This window comes from Brienomyrus brachyistius, chromosome 1 (genome assembly GCF_023856365.1).
Source record: "Brienomyrus brachyistius isolate T26 chromosome 1, BBRACH_0.4, whole genome shotgun sequence".
Classification (NCBI taxonomy): domain Eukaryota; kingdom Metazoa; phylum Chordata; class Actinopteri; order Osteoglossiformes; family Mormyridae; genus Brienomyrus; species Brienomyrus brachyistius.
The window spans coordinates 24,721,618-24,736,907 of NC_064533.1; the positions used below are offsets into that span (position 1 = coordinate 24,721,618).

The 15,290-nt window shown below is 43.1% G+C and overlaps 2 protein-coding genes and 1 long non-coding RNA gene across 17 annotated transcripts in view; 1 reads left to right on the forward strand and 2 right to left on the reverse strand.

Moving 5' to 3' along the window:
- LOC125721063 (nebulin-like) overlaps positions 1–1,994 on the forward strand; it is a 63,055-nt gene extending 61,061 nt beyond the window's left edge. For 8 of the 10 annotated variants that reach the window (XM_048997026.1, XM_048997285.1, XM_048997270.1 and 5 more), the window contains 2 exons: positions 273–391; positions 507–1,994. In XM_048997026.1, the coding sequence (XP_048852983.1) occupies positions 273–391; positions 507–686 (299 nt within the window). In that variant the 3' untranslated portion in view covers positions 687–1,994. The remainder of the gene's footprint in view (positions 1–272; positions 392–506) is intronic. The other 2 variants (XM_048997114.1, XM_048997363.1) reach the window with 1 other exon arrangement.
- LOC125721934 (uncharacterized) lies at positions 1,295–5,487 on the reverse strand. 2 transcript variants are annotated; one of them, XR_007386009.1, is made up of 3 exons: positions 5,379–5,487; positions 3,723–3,830; positions 1,295–2,762 (listed from the first exon to the last, which is right to left on the reverse strand). It is a non-coding gene; the product is annotated as an uncharacterized LOC125721934 (long non-coding RNA). The 2 variants fall into 2 exon arrangements; XR_007386036.1 differs by having other exon boundaries at positions 5,374–5,448.
- A 5,187-nt stretch (positions 5,488–10,674) lies between these two features.
- The window catches only part of rreb1a (ras responsive element binding protein 1a), a 55,925-nt gene continuing 51,309 nt past the window's right edge, over positions 10,675–15,290 (reverse strand). For all 5 annotated transcript variants that reach the window (XM_048997855.1, XM_048997941.1, XM_048997774.1 and 2 more), the window contains 3 exons: positions 14,706–14,870; positions 13,506–14,285; positions 10,675–13,269 (listed from right to left, as the gene is read on the reverse strand). In XM_048997855.1, the coding sequence (XP_048853812.1) occupies positions 12,821–13,269; positions 13,506–14,285; positions 14,706–14,870 (1,394 nt within the window). In that variant the 3' untranslated portion in view covers positions 10,675–12,820. The remainder of the gene's footprint in view (positions 13,270–13,505; positions 14,286–14,705; positions 14,871–15,290) is intronic.

Genomic DNA, 15,290 nt, shown 5'->3' on the forward strand with positions numbered 1-15,290 from the left:
GACTGTAAAGAGTCAGGTTTGGGTGTGATCAGTTTCTAACGGTGATGTTTCCTCAGCAGAGACGGCCCACAATTTGTCTTTCAGTCCAAATCGATTATCCGACAATCAACATGCTTCTGTGTTTTTCATAGGCTGAGGTAGAGTTTTCTGGATTTCAGTGCTGTGACTTCAAGTCAGCCATTGCTGTCTTTGTGCTCCAACCCCAGGCATCGTAATAGAACAGCTATTAAATCTTTCGCATGACATGGATTCTGCCCTTTGTTTGCCCCCAGCACCCGTGCAGTCTGGAGCGTACCATGACAGTGGACATCAGCAGGGGTATGGGTACATGCACCAAACCAGCACATTCTCCTCCAGGTCCATACAGTCAACCCCACACTCTGCAACAATGGTAAGTATCTCATGCTCTGCCTGTCTAGTTCGTCGCTTTACAGACCCTGTTAATCGAGTTGAATAAAGGGCATTAGGAGAATAACCTCCCCGCCAAACACTGTCTGTATCTCAAGCAGAGAGTCTACAGGGCGCTCTATGACTATGCGGCACAGGACCACGATGAGGTATCCTTCCGAGATGGTGACATCATCATCAATGCCCAATCCATCGACGAGGGTTGGATGTATGGGACGGTGCAGAGGACAGGAAAATCTGGGATGCTTCCAGCGAACTACGTTGAGTGTTTCAACTAGAGGCGGGTGGGCCCAGTTTTAGCTAGCCCTGATTCCCAAAATCACGGTGCAGGCCTTCGCAAAACCAGAACCTCCCCGCAATGAGGGAACACAGAATCTCAGTCAGAGAAATAACTCAATTCTTATGTAGCCAGGCTTGTTTCTGGGGATTGGTTAAATCTGCAGAGGAGTGTCCATATGGAGAATTAAAACAATTAATTATCCAGAAGATTCACCTGGTCTCTTTTAAACAATTGGTTCCCTTCCGTAACAGGCTTGGCTACTCACAGTGTATTTTGTTGAATCACTAAAGTTCTAACGTTCTCAGAGGTAATGAAATCAAATGGCACCTGCACTGAGGACACTTGCGGCACAGATTATCTGTTGTTCATTACAGAAAAGAACAAAAAAACCCTGAAAAGGGAGCAAAAGTAGCAATGCTTAAATTCTGTCCTGTTTAGGTCCAGTTTCTATCATGATTTATGTCTCTTTAATTTGTAATTGATAGCAATTAATTTGTGCTTAGTACACAATGGCTTAGCAGACCCCATCTTTCACACTAAATGTAGACGTGTTACCACAACTTCCTCTTGCTTGGAGCATATTCTAATTTTTTTATTTTTAGACAAAGGACACCATTTGGGAGTTCACATGTTTTTCCATATCAGTTACCATGGATATTCACATCATTGCATCATATCAGCCTTATTTTGAGTGGTCTGGCAGAATTTTTACAAATAGGACAATCAGCTTGGGAAACTTGCCTTAAACAGTGATTTAATCATTTATGAAATAAAAATATGCTTGCATTTGATGCAGTAGGACACCAATGTCCATCTGTAATACTGGACAGGGAAGCCTGGCCATTTGGCCAGGTGCTTTGCATTTACACTTGCATGATGTAACACAAATTTCATCCTGAGAGACTTTGTTTGTGGATGTATTTCAGCCATGTGCTCTCATTGCTTATACAGATTACTATGTAAAAAACATAATATATACTGTATATCTATAGGAGCTATTATAATCACTGTTTGGGTTCCTGCCCAACGTTGTTACTGTTCTACCAGCATAACCTATTTTTTAGAAATTACTTATTCATTTAAGAGAAGTCATATTTTTAGTATTTTATTATAAGACAATCCTAAAATCGTTTGTGTCTTGAGTCTTCTTTAGTGTTTTAATATCTTTAGTCTTTAAATGCTTGATTTTCACGGTTTGGTTTTCAGGTTTTACACCTTTTGTTGAGATTTACAGAAGAAACGCAAAATCTGTATCATTACCTCCTGTGTGTCACGTGGGAAAATAAAGAGTTTTGTCGGCCATAGAGTCCTTTGTGAGTGATGAGTTGATATATTATGTTCACTTCTTTACAGGGGCTGTCCATTGTAATTTTGTGGACTTAGGGGTTGAGTTTTACCTCTTTCTTTGATATGCTGCCTTTGATAAAATTCTATTTGACAGGGATGCATATGAATTTTAACTAGTAACATTTTTTGTAGTCTATCCATGTTCCATAATCATTAATGTAATACTGGATTGTGTGAGAGCCCAGGGTCTAGGACAGGAAGCACAGGGAACTCCATGTTCATCACGTTTTGCAGATTTCCTCCCACAATCCCTAAAATTCCCATATTATGTGAGCATGTGTGTGCCCACATGAACTGGCATCTCATCCAGCATGCACCCCTGCCTTGTAGCCTGTGCTGCCTGCGATAGGCTCCAAGCCTGCCTGAGATGCTGTACTCTTTAAGGTAATGATGGCCAATATGACGCTTCATGAACTATTTGATGTATTTTCTGGCCCCACTAAATGGTGCTGTTTGTTCAAAAAAGGACTCAAACATGCCCCAAAGTAAACCAACAGCACCATCTAGTGGGGTTAGAAAATACAGCAAATGGTTCACAAATCGTCGTTTTGACCATCACTAGTGGAAGGAGCAGAAAGATGAATATAAATATTGAAAAGTTGGGGTTTGGCCGCTTTTCTTCTTCCATCTCCAAAGCCCTGCTAACACAGAGAAGGCAGGCATCTTCAATGATTGGATGGGGCACCAGAGCAACATTAGCTGCGGCAGAGCAGCTGGAGATGGAGACCTGGAGGGGAGAAGAGCAGGATGAGGAATGAGAGATGCAAGAGAACACCAGGGCTGTCTTTGGTTTTCTCCTTCTTTTTTAGACAAATCTCAAACTATATGAAATGCGGAACAACTCCAGCAGCCCAGAAACACCTTTAACTGAAATATCTAGCCAATGTACATTTTTTAATGTAGTGTTTTCCTGTATCAAAAGTTACTATACATTAGAGATTTGTAATTAATATAATTGTAATTAAAGTTGGCAGTGTGAGAAATAATGCTAAGGATTTTGAACAGTAGATATCCATCCATCCATCCACCCATCCATCCATCCATTGTCCATGCATTCCTACGGGCAATTTAGTAACTCCAATTAGCCTCAGCATGTCTTTGGACTGTGGGGGGAAACCGGAGTACCCGGAAGAAACCCACGACGACATGGGGAGAACATGCAAACTCCACACACATGTGACCCAGGCGGAGACTCGAACCTGGGCACCCCCATGCCGCCCCGCTATATATGGGCAAAGTAAATAACTTTAACTTTAGATTGTCTGCTAAATGACAAGCTACTCTTGAAGGCTGGGCTTGATTATGCATGAATAAACAGATCAATACTAAAAAAAAAAAAAAAAAACATAAAGAAAAACCATAATAACTGCTTAAAACATTAGCAGATATTATTCAAACCACTCAATACAGCTGGATAAATCATTGTTTATATTGTATAAATTGTTTTTTTGTAATTAGCAGGACTAGCCTAGAGCCGCAGCAAACATAAGGGCCCCGCCCCACTAAAAATGGGATTGTTAATTGGTAACATCTGACTGTCCATACTGATGTGAGCCTAGTGTTCCCAGATAAGTTAATCCACATGTGAGAATGGTCAGATTGTTCAATGAAACCACAAGCACAACCCGCAGAAGTCAAAAAAGAGGCCACTTCTCACTACCCCTACATCTGCTCGGCAGAAGCTAACCTCGGAAAAGATCCACTTGTGTCCTTCTACTGTTGCAGCATTGAAGGTGAACTGACACGCTTCATCACAGGATGGTATGGCAGCTGTAACACCGCGGACAGGAAAGCCCTGCAAAGGGTTATCAAGACAACACAGAATATCACTGGGTCCCAACTGCCATGTGACGTCATGATTTCAAATTGGCACACGGCAGGGAGAGCATGGGGAACTGAATTTAACACCTGTTCTGAATATCGGGATCAGCAGTAACAACCGAAATCAGGTCAAAACAAAAAGAAAATGAGAAAGTGATCTGCTTATAACAAGCAACATTGCGTCAGAATGTGTTGTTTTTGGGAATAGTAAACATGTAGATTTACGACTGATAAGCTACCTGGAAGATGGACACTGTTTGTAAGTGGGGGGACTTTTACCTGTTGACATAAAATGTGAGCAGGGAAGAATTAAATATTTTTCTCGTACACATTTCAAGAGGAACTTGTTTTGTGAAAGTATGAAACCTGGTGCTGTGGTATTTCTGGTTGATGCACGTATTCAATCAATGCAGTTCGTCAAGGGTTGAACAATGAAACTGCAACACTGGAAAATATTGTGTCTGAGGTTTCACGCCTTGTATCTGTCATTCCCAATATGAATTGATGCTGTATTGGCTGGAAATAAAGGCCCTACACCATGCTAATAAATTGTTGTGGTCTAAAATCAGGTGTTTCAGATTCATTGTCCAACCCCTTCAGATAATACTTGTCTCGATAATTTTGTTGAAGAAGCTAGTTACATGAAACTCAGTGCCAGCTATGAAGTTAACGAGGTCTGGATCTCTGTAATTTTTTAAGAGTTGAAAATAAAATTTGAAGCGAAATATTCACCTGAATAAAAAATAACATTTAACATTTCACATAATAAATTACTTAAAAAAAACACTGAACAGCTTATGAAGGGGGCGGTTTCAATAATGCAGTGTTTCCCAACCCAGTCCTCGAGGACCCTGGACAGTCCACATTTTTGCTCCCTTCCAATCAGGAACATCGAATACCTGGTACACATGCGCTAGGAGCTGAGAGGAAGCAAAAATATGGACTGTCCAGGGTCCGCAAGGACTGGGTTTGGAAACACTGCAATAATGTGATTGACGAGACCCACTATTTTTCAAACCTTGTCTACAGCCCTGATTAAACTTAAGCGTGGTGGCCATCAAGTGCAAAAGATAACACATATTAACAAAATGCAAAGGCAGTTAAAAAAATGCAAAACAGAAGAAGAGACCACAAAACATCCATTTTCAAAACCGCTTATCCTACTGGGTCACGGGGGGTCCGGAGCCTATCCCGGAAGCATTGGGCACGAGGCAGGGAACAACCCAGGATGGCGGGCCAGTTCATCGCAGGGCACACTCACACACCATTCACACCTACAGGCAATTTAGCAACTCAGCCTCAGCATGTCTTTGGACTGTGGGAGGAAACCAGAGTACCCAGAGGAAACCCTACGACGACATTGGGAGAACATGCAAACTCCACACACATGTGACCCAGGCGGAGACTCGAACCCGGGTTCCAGAGGTGTGAGGCAACAGTGCTAACCACTGCACCACCATGCCACCCCGAGACCACAAAACATGAATTATGCAAAAGCATTTTTTAAATGTAATTACTCTACTCTGTTTGTAGATTGCTGGACTGACTGGTGCTGTTTAGATCTGGGAGGCCATTCTTCTCAATCACACGCCTGTTATGCCCTGCATTCCTTTCCCCTCATTCTCTCTGTTGTGTGACTTTAACGAGCTGCACCTGTTACTTGTTTAATCTCTCCTCTCGTTTACAGCCCTTGTGTGGATCACCGCAGGTGCCTCTCGTCTGCTCCCTCGTCAGTGATGTATATAGTGCCTCCCTGTCTTAAGCTTTCCAGTCCAGTCTTGATGTTACAGTCTGCCCCAGTCTGCCCCAGTCTGCCCCAGTCTGCCCCAGTCTGCCCCAGTCTGCCCCAGTCTGCCCCAGTCTGCCCCAGTCTGCCCCAGTCTGCCCCAGGTTCTTGCCTGATTCTCCCTTCCCCATTCTGATCCCCCTGTGGTCCATTTCCTTTTGCCTTGCTTGTTGTTTTTGATTAATAAAGTCCCTTTTGGTTTTCCCCTTGTCTGCCTATGCCTCTGTCCTTGCCTGTGACATGATTACACATAAGGTATCTTTATCACTTCCCACTGAAGTTAGCACAGAAGGAGCACAGTCTGAAAGAGGCACTCTTTCAAGTTCCTTATTCATATTACTCTCCAAAACACTCACACAGAAGAATGATAAAGACCAGATCTCTTTTTGTCATGTAATAAGGCTCAAAAATTGATGCATGCTTTTATTGCTAGTTGCCTTGACTATTGTAACTCCCCTTTAACCGGTTTGCCAAAAACAATTACTTACAGGTTACAACTAATTGTGTCAGAATATTAACAAGAATGAAGAATATGGATCATGCAGTTTATATTATACCAATCCCACATTACCTCCACTGGCTACCTGTATATTTTGAAAATGACTTTAAGATTCTTTTATGATTTATAAAGCACCAAATGGACTAGCACTGTCATACATTACTGACGTTCTTAACTTTTATGCTCCCACTAGAATTCTGAAATCTACCAATCCCAGGCTTCTGTGTATTCCAAAGGTGAAACATAAATATCGTGGTGAGACAGTTTTTAGCTATTCTGCTCCAAAACTGCGGAACACACTGCCAGAAGACATCAAAGAAGTGGAGTCACTTAACATACTTGAAAACACATCTATTTAGATTGACTTTTTAATTTTCTCATATTATTTTACTATATTTTACTTTATTTTCCTGTTATCATCATTGCCGAATCAATTCCGTTTGTTTTTTTCTTCCATTGTTATTTTTTTGACCTTACTGGTTTACTGTTATTTCTAGGATATATGGTATTTGTTTTTTCGAGTTTTTTTAAATTTTTTTACTAGTTTGTACGTTGATCCTTTCGTTCCTTTTAATACACTCAGTGTAGCCTGAGACCTGACTGAGATTGAGTCTGTAGATGGCGACAAAGACTCTTGTTTTGCGTTTATTGTGAAGAATATAGGTGACTAAGCTATTAAATCCCACGTTCACCATCCGTTTTTAAAATGGCATTTGTAATAACACGGGAGGGCTTGGAGGGAACTGTGCTGCTTTTTATCAGAACATGCAGTTGTGTTTGGGAGGGCGGGGGTGAGGGGTCTCTTCTGAGCTGGTTGGTTGGTTTGTGGATTCTTGTACGGGGCGTCAGTTTATCGTTTATCTGTTCACTCTGTTTTTTTCACTCTGTACATTTTGCGTTACAAAATGTTTACTCTTTAAGGGTACAGCTTGAGTGGGAGTCATTTGTTTGGACTGGAGAATGCGTTTTTATATTGTAAAAGCCGGTCGCCGAGCCATGTTGAGTGCAAGGATCAGGCAGAGATGCTTCTGGGTTTGACCACTAAGTGTCATTTATTGCGCCTGTACTGTGCCTCTTGTATTGACAATGCACCCGGACTGCCCACTGTGCCTATTAGGAACAGGAGCACACAAACACACACAGCGATACGATACGTTAATAAACATTCAACACTAAATGTGACATAACACACAGCACATTTCCTTGCAATACAAGCGACTACGGAGAATTATTTACAGGGCTGACATCAGTCCAACCTGCCGCGCTGCCCGCCGGTACCTCCGCGCTACAATATGTTAAGCATGATTTTTTTTGCATTGGTAGGCCCACAGTAAGTAGACTGAATTTGGCTAAGTTACGACACTATCACCAAGAACCGAACCAGACTGCGAACTGACGGTTTTCCACTGTAAATTATGCGAGCCATATCCATGCCGTGCTCGCGCTGACATGGCCATGCTTAGAAGAAATTTGACAAGACAAGCCAATACATTTGTATTACGTCACAATTTGTGCGTAGCGGCCATTCTACCAGGGCATGCCGGAGATGTCTGTCGCACAGATGCATAACATCCTGTATTTCTTCCATCCATTTTCCAAACCGCTTACCCTACTGGGTCGCGGGGGGTCCGGAGCCTCTCCCGGAAGTAATGGGCAAGAGGTGGGGAACAACCCAGGGTGGGGGGCCAGCCCATCGCAGGGCACACTCAAACATCATTCACTCCTACGGGCAATTTAGCAAGTCCAATTAGCCTTAGCATGTCTTTGGACATAACGACATGGGGAGAACATGCAAACTCCACACATATGTAACCCAGGCAGAGATGTGAGACAACCTTGCCGCCCCCACAGTCAGCCAATAAAGTGTAAATGCAGACGCAATGAGGTGCCGTAACGCTTTCTTAAATGATAATAATGCGTGGATTGCCAGCTTCGTCTTACAGTAGGGTGCCGACCATAAACTCAAATAAACTGTTATTTAGATAACCATTTAATCTCTCAATCTATTTTGTTACAAATCAGCCTACATCTGATCTTTTTCCATCCAGCGAAATACAAGTTACAAAATGCTCAAAAGTAAATGAATACGCATTGTAAATGCATGTTACTGAAATACTGGCCATCTCTGCCTGTAAGGAAATTCTCAGAACACAGAACGTGTCACTTCTTGACAGAATCGTGGTTCAAGTTCTTTCGATCGATGGATCTTAGCCAAGTTTTCTTTCGCCTTTTCGGCGGCTCTTCGGTCTCTTTGCCTTGATTTGTAAGATCCGAAGTTTTACAAAACAAACTTAGATTCGGAGTTTTCTTGCTGCTGTTGTCACTCGTACCCCAGAAAAATGGCCGCCGACTCGTTTTCATTTATGCTTACCTTGGACAATGACGTCATCTTAATATAATCCATTGTCAGTCTTTTTCAGTTTTTTCAGTCAGTTTTTTTTATAAATTCCTAATTTTACATTAGCCTGGTAGATCATTTTATGATTAATCACAATCCTGTTTTTGAGGATTCAGTACCGATTTACAAAATCCAAAGATCGATCTAGTTAATATTTCGCTTGGAAAATATTGTAAGAGGATATTTCATTTTCATTAAGATTAATTACTTTATAATTTCATGTTTATTTTAGTATTGGTCCTTTATATAGTACCTAAAGATAAGGGAACTATATGATGCTTTGGGAGCGGAGCAATAGTGTTCTTGTGGTTAGGAGCCGGGAATATTTGTATATATATTTGGGCGCGGGAAAATAAAGGGGGAAGTCAGTCTTCCATGTTTAGCACAATATGTTGTCTCCGCGTCGTCTCTGTACCCACGGCCTGAAATAAAGATAACGCTGAAGTACCCCAAAGTCAGCGTTACAATATTTTACTTGCATCAGTCCTCTTATGGTATAGGGGTGCTTACTTTCTCTCTCACATATAGGAAGGCCGCAATAGTATCGCGCTATCGCCACGTGCCCCCATCTTGGTGCACTGTCGGTCGTGGGCTGTGTTCGAATTCTGGGGCTGCATCCTCTTAATGTTGTATACGGTCTTCAAAGCTTTTTTGATGATTGTGTTATATTTCATTGTTCTCTGCTAATTTCATCCATGTGTACAAGGGACTTAAAGGAAACACTGTTTCTTTACCGAGTCTCGTGTCATTTGCAAATGCAGCATTTAAAAAATGCACAGGTAAAGAGTAAAATCACACTACCAGCAACCCTGCACCTTTTTTTGGCAAATAAATGACCATAAAACAATTGTAACCCGTTTTGCCTTAAATTTATAGTAAATTGTTGCGGATAAAATGCACGTGACATTTTTATCTAGGAACAGCCCCCACACCGAATCATATACCCATCACAATCAAAAAATTTTGTTTGTCTAGGAACTGTCCTTAGTCTTCTGGGATGAGGTATTTGATCAAAGTTTCCGTAGTTGGTTACTTGTGGCTTGAATTTTAAACATATATATGCAGAGTCACTAAAGACTCGAGGTATGTACACAAGGGTTTACGTATTTCATCCAGGTATGTATGAAACTGTCTGCAATTACATTAGTTTCTAAAGTAAGGGATATGCTATTTGGAATTTTATTTTTACTAGTTCAGCCTTTCTCCTAACATTTGACACGCCATGTGCCAGTCCATGTACTTATACCAAACTGGGCACTCATATTGTTGTAGTATAGCTTTAAGGGATATTGTAATACATCATTTCAGTATGGCTCACTGCTCAGAACTGTACTGCACTATTTATTTTTATTAATTTTTTTTTTTTTACTGTAAAGCTAAAATGTGTTCCATGGAGTTACAAACTGGCATTTTCTAAAGGAACATTTCAGGATGGATGGAAAGAAGTATAAACCCTGCACTGGTAAAACACATTTGGAATTTGGAATAATGCAAAGGAATAACTAGCTCTTCTTGGATGGAGAGAAAATTAAAGGGTTAATTCAGGTTGTGGTGGGTGGAATTATGCAGGATTGCCAGTCACAGCCATATATAACCTGGTTGGATATGAAGCGACCAATGGAAAGTTAGACCTGCACCTGCTTGCTAGTGTGCAACTGACCAATTACTGGTGTCAAAGCTTTGTGGGTAATCATCCAAACATTACGATGAGTACCTGCATCTGTGCTGCCGGCCCAGCAGTAGTAATAAATAAACCGAAAAAAAAAAATCCCAAACAATTTGGATTCACACCCTTCCATGGTTTGTATTTTATTACGGTTTTAAAACAGCCGTCTCAAAGCTCAGCAACATGGAGGAGGAGCAAAGTACCAAACGTTCAGGTAGTCCTGGCCCCGTACTACCTGCCTGGCGAGGGTGTGGCAGCAGGAACGATAATCCCTTCAGCAGTGAGACAAGCAGCCCCCGCACAGGCGAAGGTGACTCCGTGGGGGTCGTGGCTGGTGGATGGAGGAGAAAGACTGACCATTCCTGATGAAAAGCACATGTAAGACGCCACCTCACGAGCACCAGGCAGTGTCTTCAACATCGATTTTGTCCTGTTTTCATGTTTCACACATGAACTTACAGCCAAGTGCTAAGTGTAGCGATTTATGTTTTATTACTTTCGGGGCTGGGGGAGGAGAACTGGAAGCAACTCAGGAAGCAAAAAGAAAAAAAATATTTTTTATATATATGCATTCTGTAAAAGCCCTGAGAGCACGGAAATAAAATAGTAATTATATATGAATCACTGAACAAACCAGATTAACATGCAGCACTAGTCTACGACTCACCAACAGATGAAAACAATTAATTTCACAGTCTTACATGTATTAATAAATTGGTGAAAACATTTATTTCTCAAACTAATTACAAAAAAACCAACCTAGAGACATTGGCCTACATAAATGTCTACATAAAGCTTTAGAATCAGATAATCATACTAGTAGCAGTCCCAGAAACTGACCTGGGAGAACATCTGATACATTTGATTTATATTTTCCTCTCTGCAGCATAAACGTGGTAATACATGGCTTCTCCTTAGAGAACCTCTCCTCCGCAATCTGGGTTCTCAATAAATACATTAAAAACAGTCAGTGTATATCTTTTATGGAAATCCATGCCTAACATACGCGCGGGCGCACACACACAAACAGGAAAAGGAAAATGCAATGGGAAAGCTAGTTCACATCATTTCGTCCCATTTAGCTGCATATATTTTTAGCAAGCCCTTATTTCTTTAATATAAAAAGCCCCGCCCATTAGACTACATACACAAACTTTTCATTGGTAGATGACGTGGACACTCAGCCATTCAGGAGCCAGCTTTCCCACCACCTCTAAAACCAACACCTCTCTAACTCATTCTCTAAGCTGTGTTCTAAACGCTATAAACTTGCACACAATTCACTTGCATTGCTTGCCTTTTACAGTTATACGATTGTTTTTTTTGTTTTGTTTATTTCCCCCCCCGTGTTTCCGTGGTACTAATGATTTGTTTTTGGTTAAAGCCAGTTCCGCAAAAGTCTAATCAGAGATATTGCTGAAATGAACTCAAAAATGACGCCACAAAACGTTCCATCATCCCCTGCCGCTACGCAGGCTTTTGTTGTGCTCCTTGAGGTTTGTCTCATTTGTTTCTGAGGTTCCTTTTAATGAGGGTCAGTATACCAAACTGTTGAAGAATATATCCAAAGCCACCCCCATGGCATTTTCTCTAAGGCAATGAGGCTCCATGGTATCACACCTGCCTCGACAGCCCACGGGGTAAACTGTTCAAGTAGAAAAGAAGAAAAGCCCATTAGTGTTCCACCAGAAACCAGAGGGTGCTGGGAGCCTCCTGCTGCAGAAAGTCAGAGGTAAGGGCTTCACTTGGACAGAAAATATTTGGAAGACGTCTTCAAGCAAGGAGGTAATTTTCTAGACAAGGGGTCCTCGAAGATGGCATAGGGCACCGGCTCAGTCATGGTGTCAATGGGTCCCTAACCCTGACAGGCCAAGGAGGACGAGGAAGCATGTGGGCCAGCCATCCAGGGGGCCTTTGTCGTCTGATCTGCGGCTAAATGCAGAGGGAAGATCATTAAGTACGGTGACGGACATGTGTAAATTAAAGCGAGGCAAATATTGCCTAGACGTCTCCAGCATGTGAGAGGTCAGATGAGGCACAGATGAACCCCCCCCCCCCCCCCCCCAAAAAAAGGGAAAAAAATGTTTAAAATGTCAGGCTCAGCTGATGTTTATCTTTATCCTCATTCCTCTTACAGAATGTCCATGATGGAATAGGAACGTAAAAGAACAAAAACCCGAACCCTTCAGCAAAGTGTTGCTTTCCAGTTACATATGTGTGTGACTTCACTCTCCCAGGTATCTGACAAGCCACCCTGTCTAAATGTTTTTTTAAACAGCTGATACAATACGCAAGTACAGCTGTAGTTTAAATATACATCTCAGTTAATCAAAACAGACAAGTACAGTAAATCATTTATTGAATGCTTTGTAATTCTATATAGATCAAAAATATTCATCTTAAAATACTATTTTAAAAAATTATATTATCCACTAAATATAATTGTGATACAAAGATCTAGCAAAAAAAAAGTAGTAAGGCACTCAAACAAGATGCTTCTTGCTCTCTCTTCTTTACAGTTGCATTAGAGTGATATTTGTCATATGGCATTGCTGATCACTGCAACAGAATCCCTGTGCAAAGATTGGGTTGGCTCCTTTTACGGGAATCACGTGTCACTCCACGCCCACTAGGGGGAGCTCGCTGGCAGACAGGATGAGCTCCAGTGATGGCTTTGTGTGGATCCCCAGTAAGCCCTTGATGTAGCCACCTGAGGCATCCTCCGCGCTGCCTTTGCCTGACTCCAGAGGGGGCCTCGGTGACGGATTGGTGGACGGCTCTGTGCCGGGAGGGACCGCAGCGTGCGGTTCCTCCTTTGCCTTGCTCGAGGTTTCGTCCTCGTTCTCGGAGGCGGGGCCGGCGCTGCAGGCTGGCGACTCACACTCACTGCCCGAGCGACTGCCGGAAGCCTCTTTGTCTGCGGTAGTGCCTTCATGTGGCTGATGGGCCTCCGCATGTTCGTCCTCGACGTCCCGCGGCTTTTGGTGGATGCGCTGGTGCCGCACCAGGCTGTGCTTGAGCGTAAACGTGCGCTCACACGTCTGGCACTTGTAGGGTCTTTCACCTGGTCAGGTAAGCAAACAGGCAAAAGAGCAGTCAGATAAATCATTTACATAAATGCTAACTACAATATGCACCATGTCCTGCTGCATTGTGGGATTCATTGTCGGCGTCAGTACAAATCTGATTTTCACATGGGGCCTGGGCCAATAGACATTGATTTTTAGCATTTTTGGTTGATTAGTTTTGCAGGGTGGTCGTCGTGTGCTAATGATTTTCTCCCTCTGACTGACTGCTTACCCGTGTGAGAACGCATGTGCCGTGTTAAATCTTGCAGGGACCAGAAGCGCTTGTGGCACACGCTGCAAATCTTCTTCCTTTTGTCAGTTTTGCCCACTGTTCCTGCCCCCTGCTCCCCGTCGCTGTTTTTCGGTTCTGCTGCTCCGCCATCCTCGTCGCTCTTGGGCTCCATCTCCTTCTCTTCTTCCTCAGAGCTGCTGTCCTCCCCGCTGCCAACGCCCTCGCTCTCTGACATGGGCCTCTTGTCCCCCTGGTCCTCCTCCTCCTCAGTCTGCTTCACTTCCATGGACATGAGGGGACAGGCAGCAGCCTCTATGGTGCGCCGTCCCCCTTTCCTTCCCCCTTCCCCTTGGGAGCCTTCGTGTAGGTGCGCCTTCTCATGACGGGCCAAGGTGGCAGCGTAGCGGAAGCTCTTCCTGCAGCTCTTGCAAGTGTGCATGGGGTCCTCTGTCGCGGCCCTGCTCTCTGGCCCCAAGGTCTCCTCTGTGGGCAACTCCTGCTGGTCACTCTCTGAGAACTTAAAGTCAATTAGCTTGCTGGCGAAGTTCAAATCCAGGCTTTTGTTGCTTTGCGAGTCATCATCGTGGATGTGTTTGCTTTCCACCGGCTCCGCCCCTCCTGGGCTATCTGACTCCCTCTTCTGGATCATCTGTGGAATTGCAGTAGACGGCTCCAGCTCTCCAGGTACAGACTTCTGCGGTTCAGCTTCCTCCTTCACGGCCTCAGTGGTGCTAAGGTCCAGTGTGTCCCCGGGCAGGAAATCGGACTCCGACATGCTTTCTGAAAGGCAGAAACGGGTTGAGTCTCCTAAAAAATAAAAATACAATCCTCTAACACTGCTTCATTCTTATACTGTGCTTCATGTTTAACAAGCTCAAGTGTCTTTTCCTAACTTCCTAATTTCTAAACCATAAAAACTCAAAAAAGCCACAGTCACCGTCTTCCGCAAGGCTTACCAGGAAGCATATCACTCATCAGTTATTACAGAGAGTACAAATCCAGACCAAGATTACGTTTCAACAAACCAGTTGAGTATAAAGGGTCAAAGTCTGAGTACTGAGTCCAACTGGTTGGTTGAAACAAAATCTTGGTCTGGATTTGTACTCTCTGGAGCTGAAATCTCCACCTCTGATTACTACACAACCAGCCACAGTGCCACAGACTAGTGTGCACTGCCACATGGAGGCCACTATGGATTACCTGCACTCTCATGAGAGCCCTCGTCCATGTCTTTGGCCTTGGGCATGGCACCATTGCGTCGTAGGGCACGGCTGGCCACACCATGCTTACGCAGGAGGTGTCTCTCACAGTTGGACTTGGTTGAAAAGAAGGCATCACATTTTGGGCAAGGATACGGCTTCTGACCTGTAACCCAGAAGTGGCGGCATATCTTACCAAGTAACCCGTACAAGCGGAGGCATGTGGATGTCATGGGGTGATGAGCCCAATCACTCAATTCACCACTTTCTTCCCAACCCTAGTACACAATCTATTTCTAACCCAATACAAACTGGTACAAGTAAAACACCTTCCATTTACGAGTGTGCTATGGGAGAAAGGCACATTTCTACATATGGTTGACCTAAGATTTCGGCACTAGCCACAGGTCCACAATAATTCCTAAAATATTAAACAATAAAACAATTCATGGCAATAAAAACTGACATCATAAATCAAAGTGTACTAGACTAAAGCACAAAAGAAACTAACTCTCTCTGCTTCACTTTGCAGGGCTAGTCGGTTCAGAGGTGATTATTTTTGGGCAGTTCTCTGCTTAGGTACTTA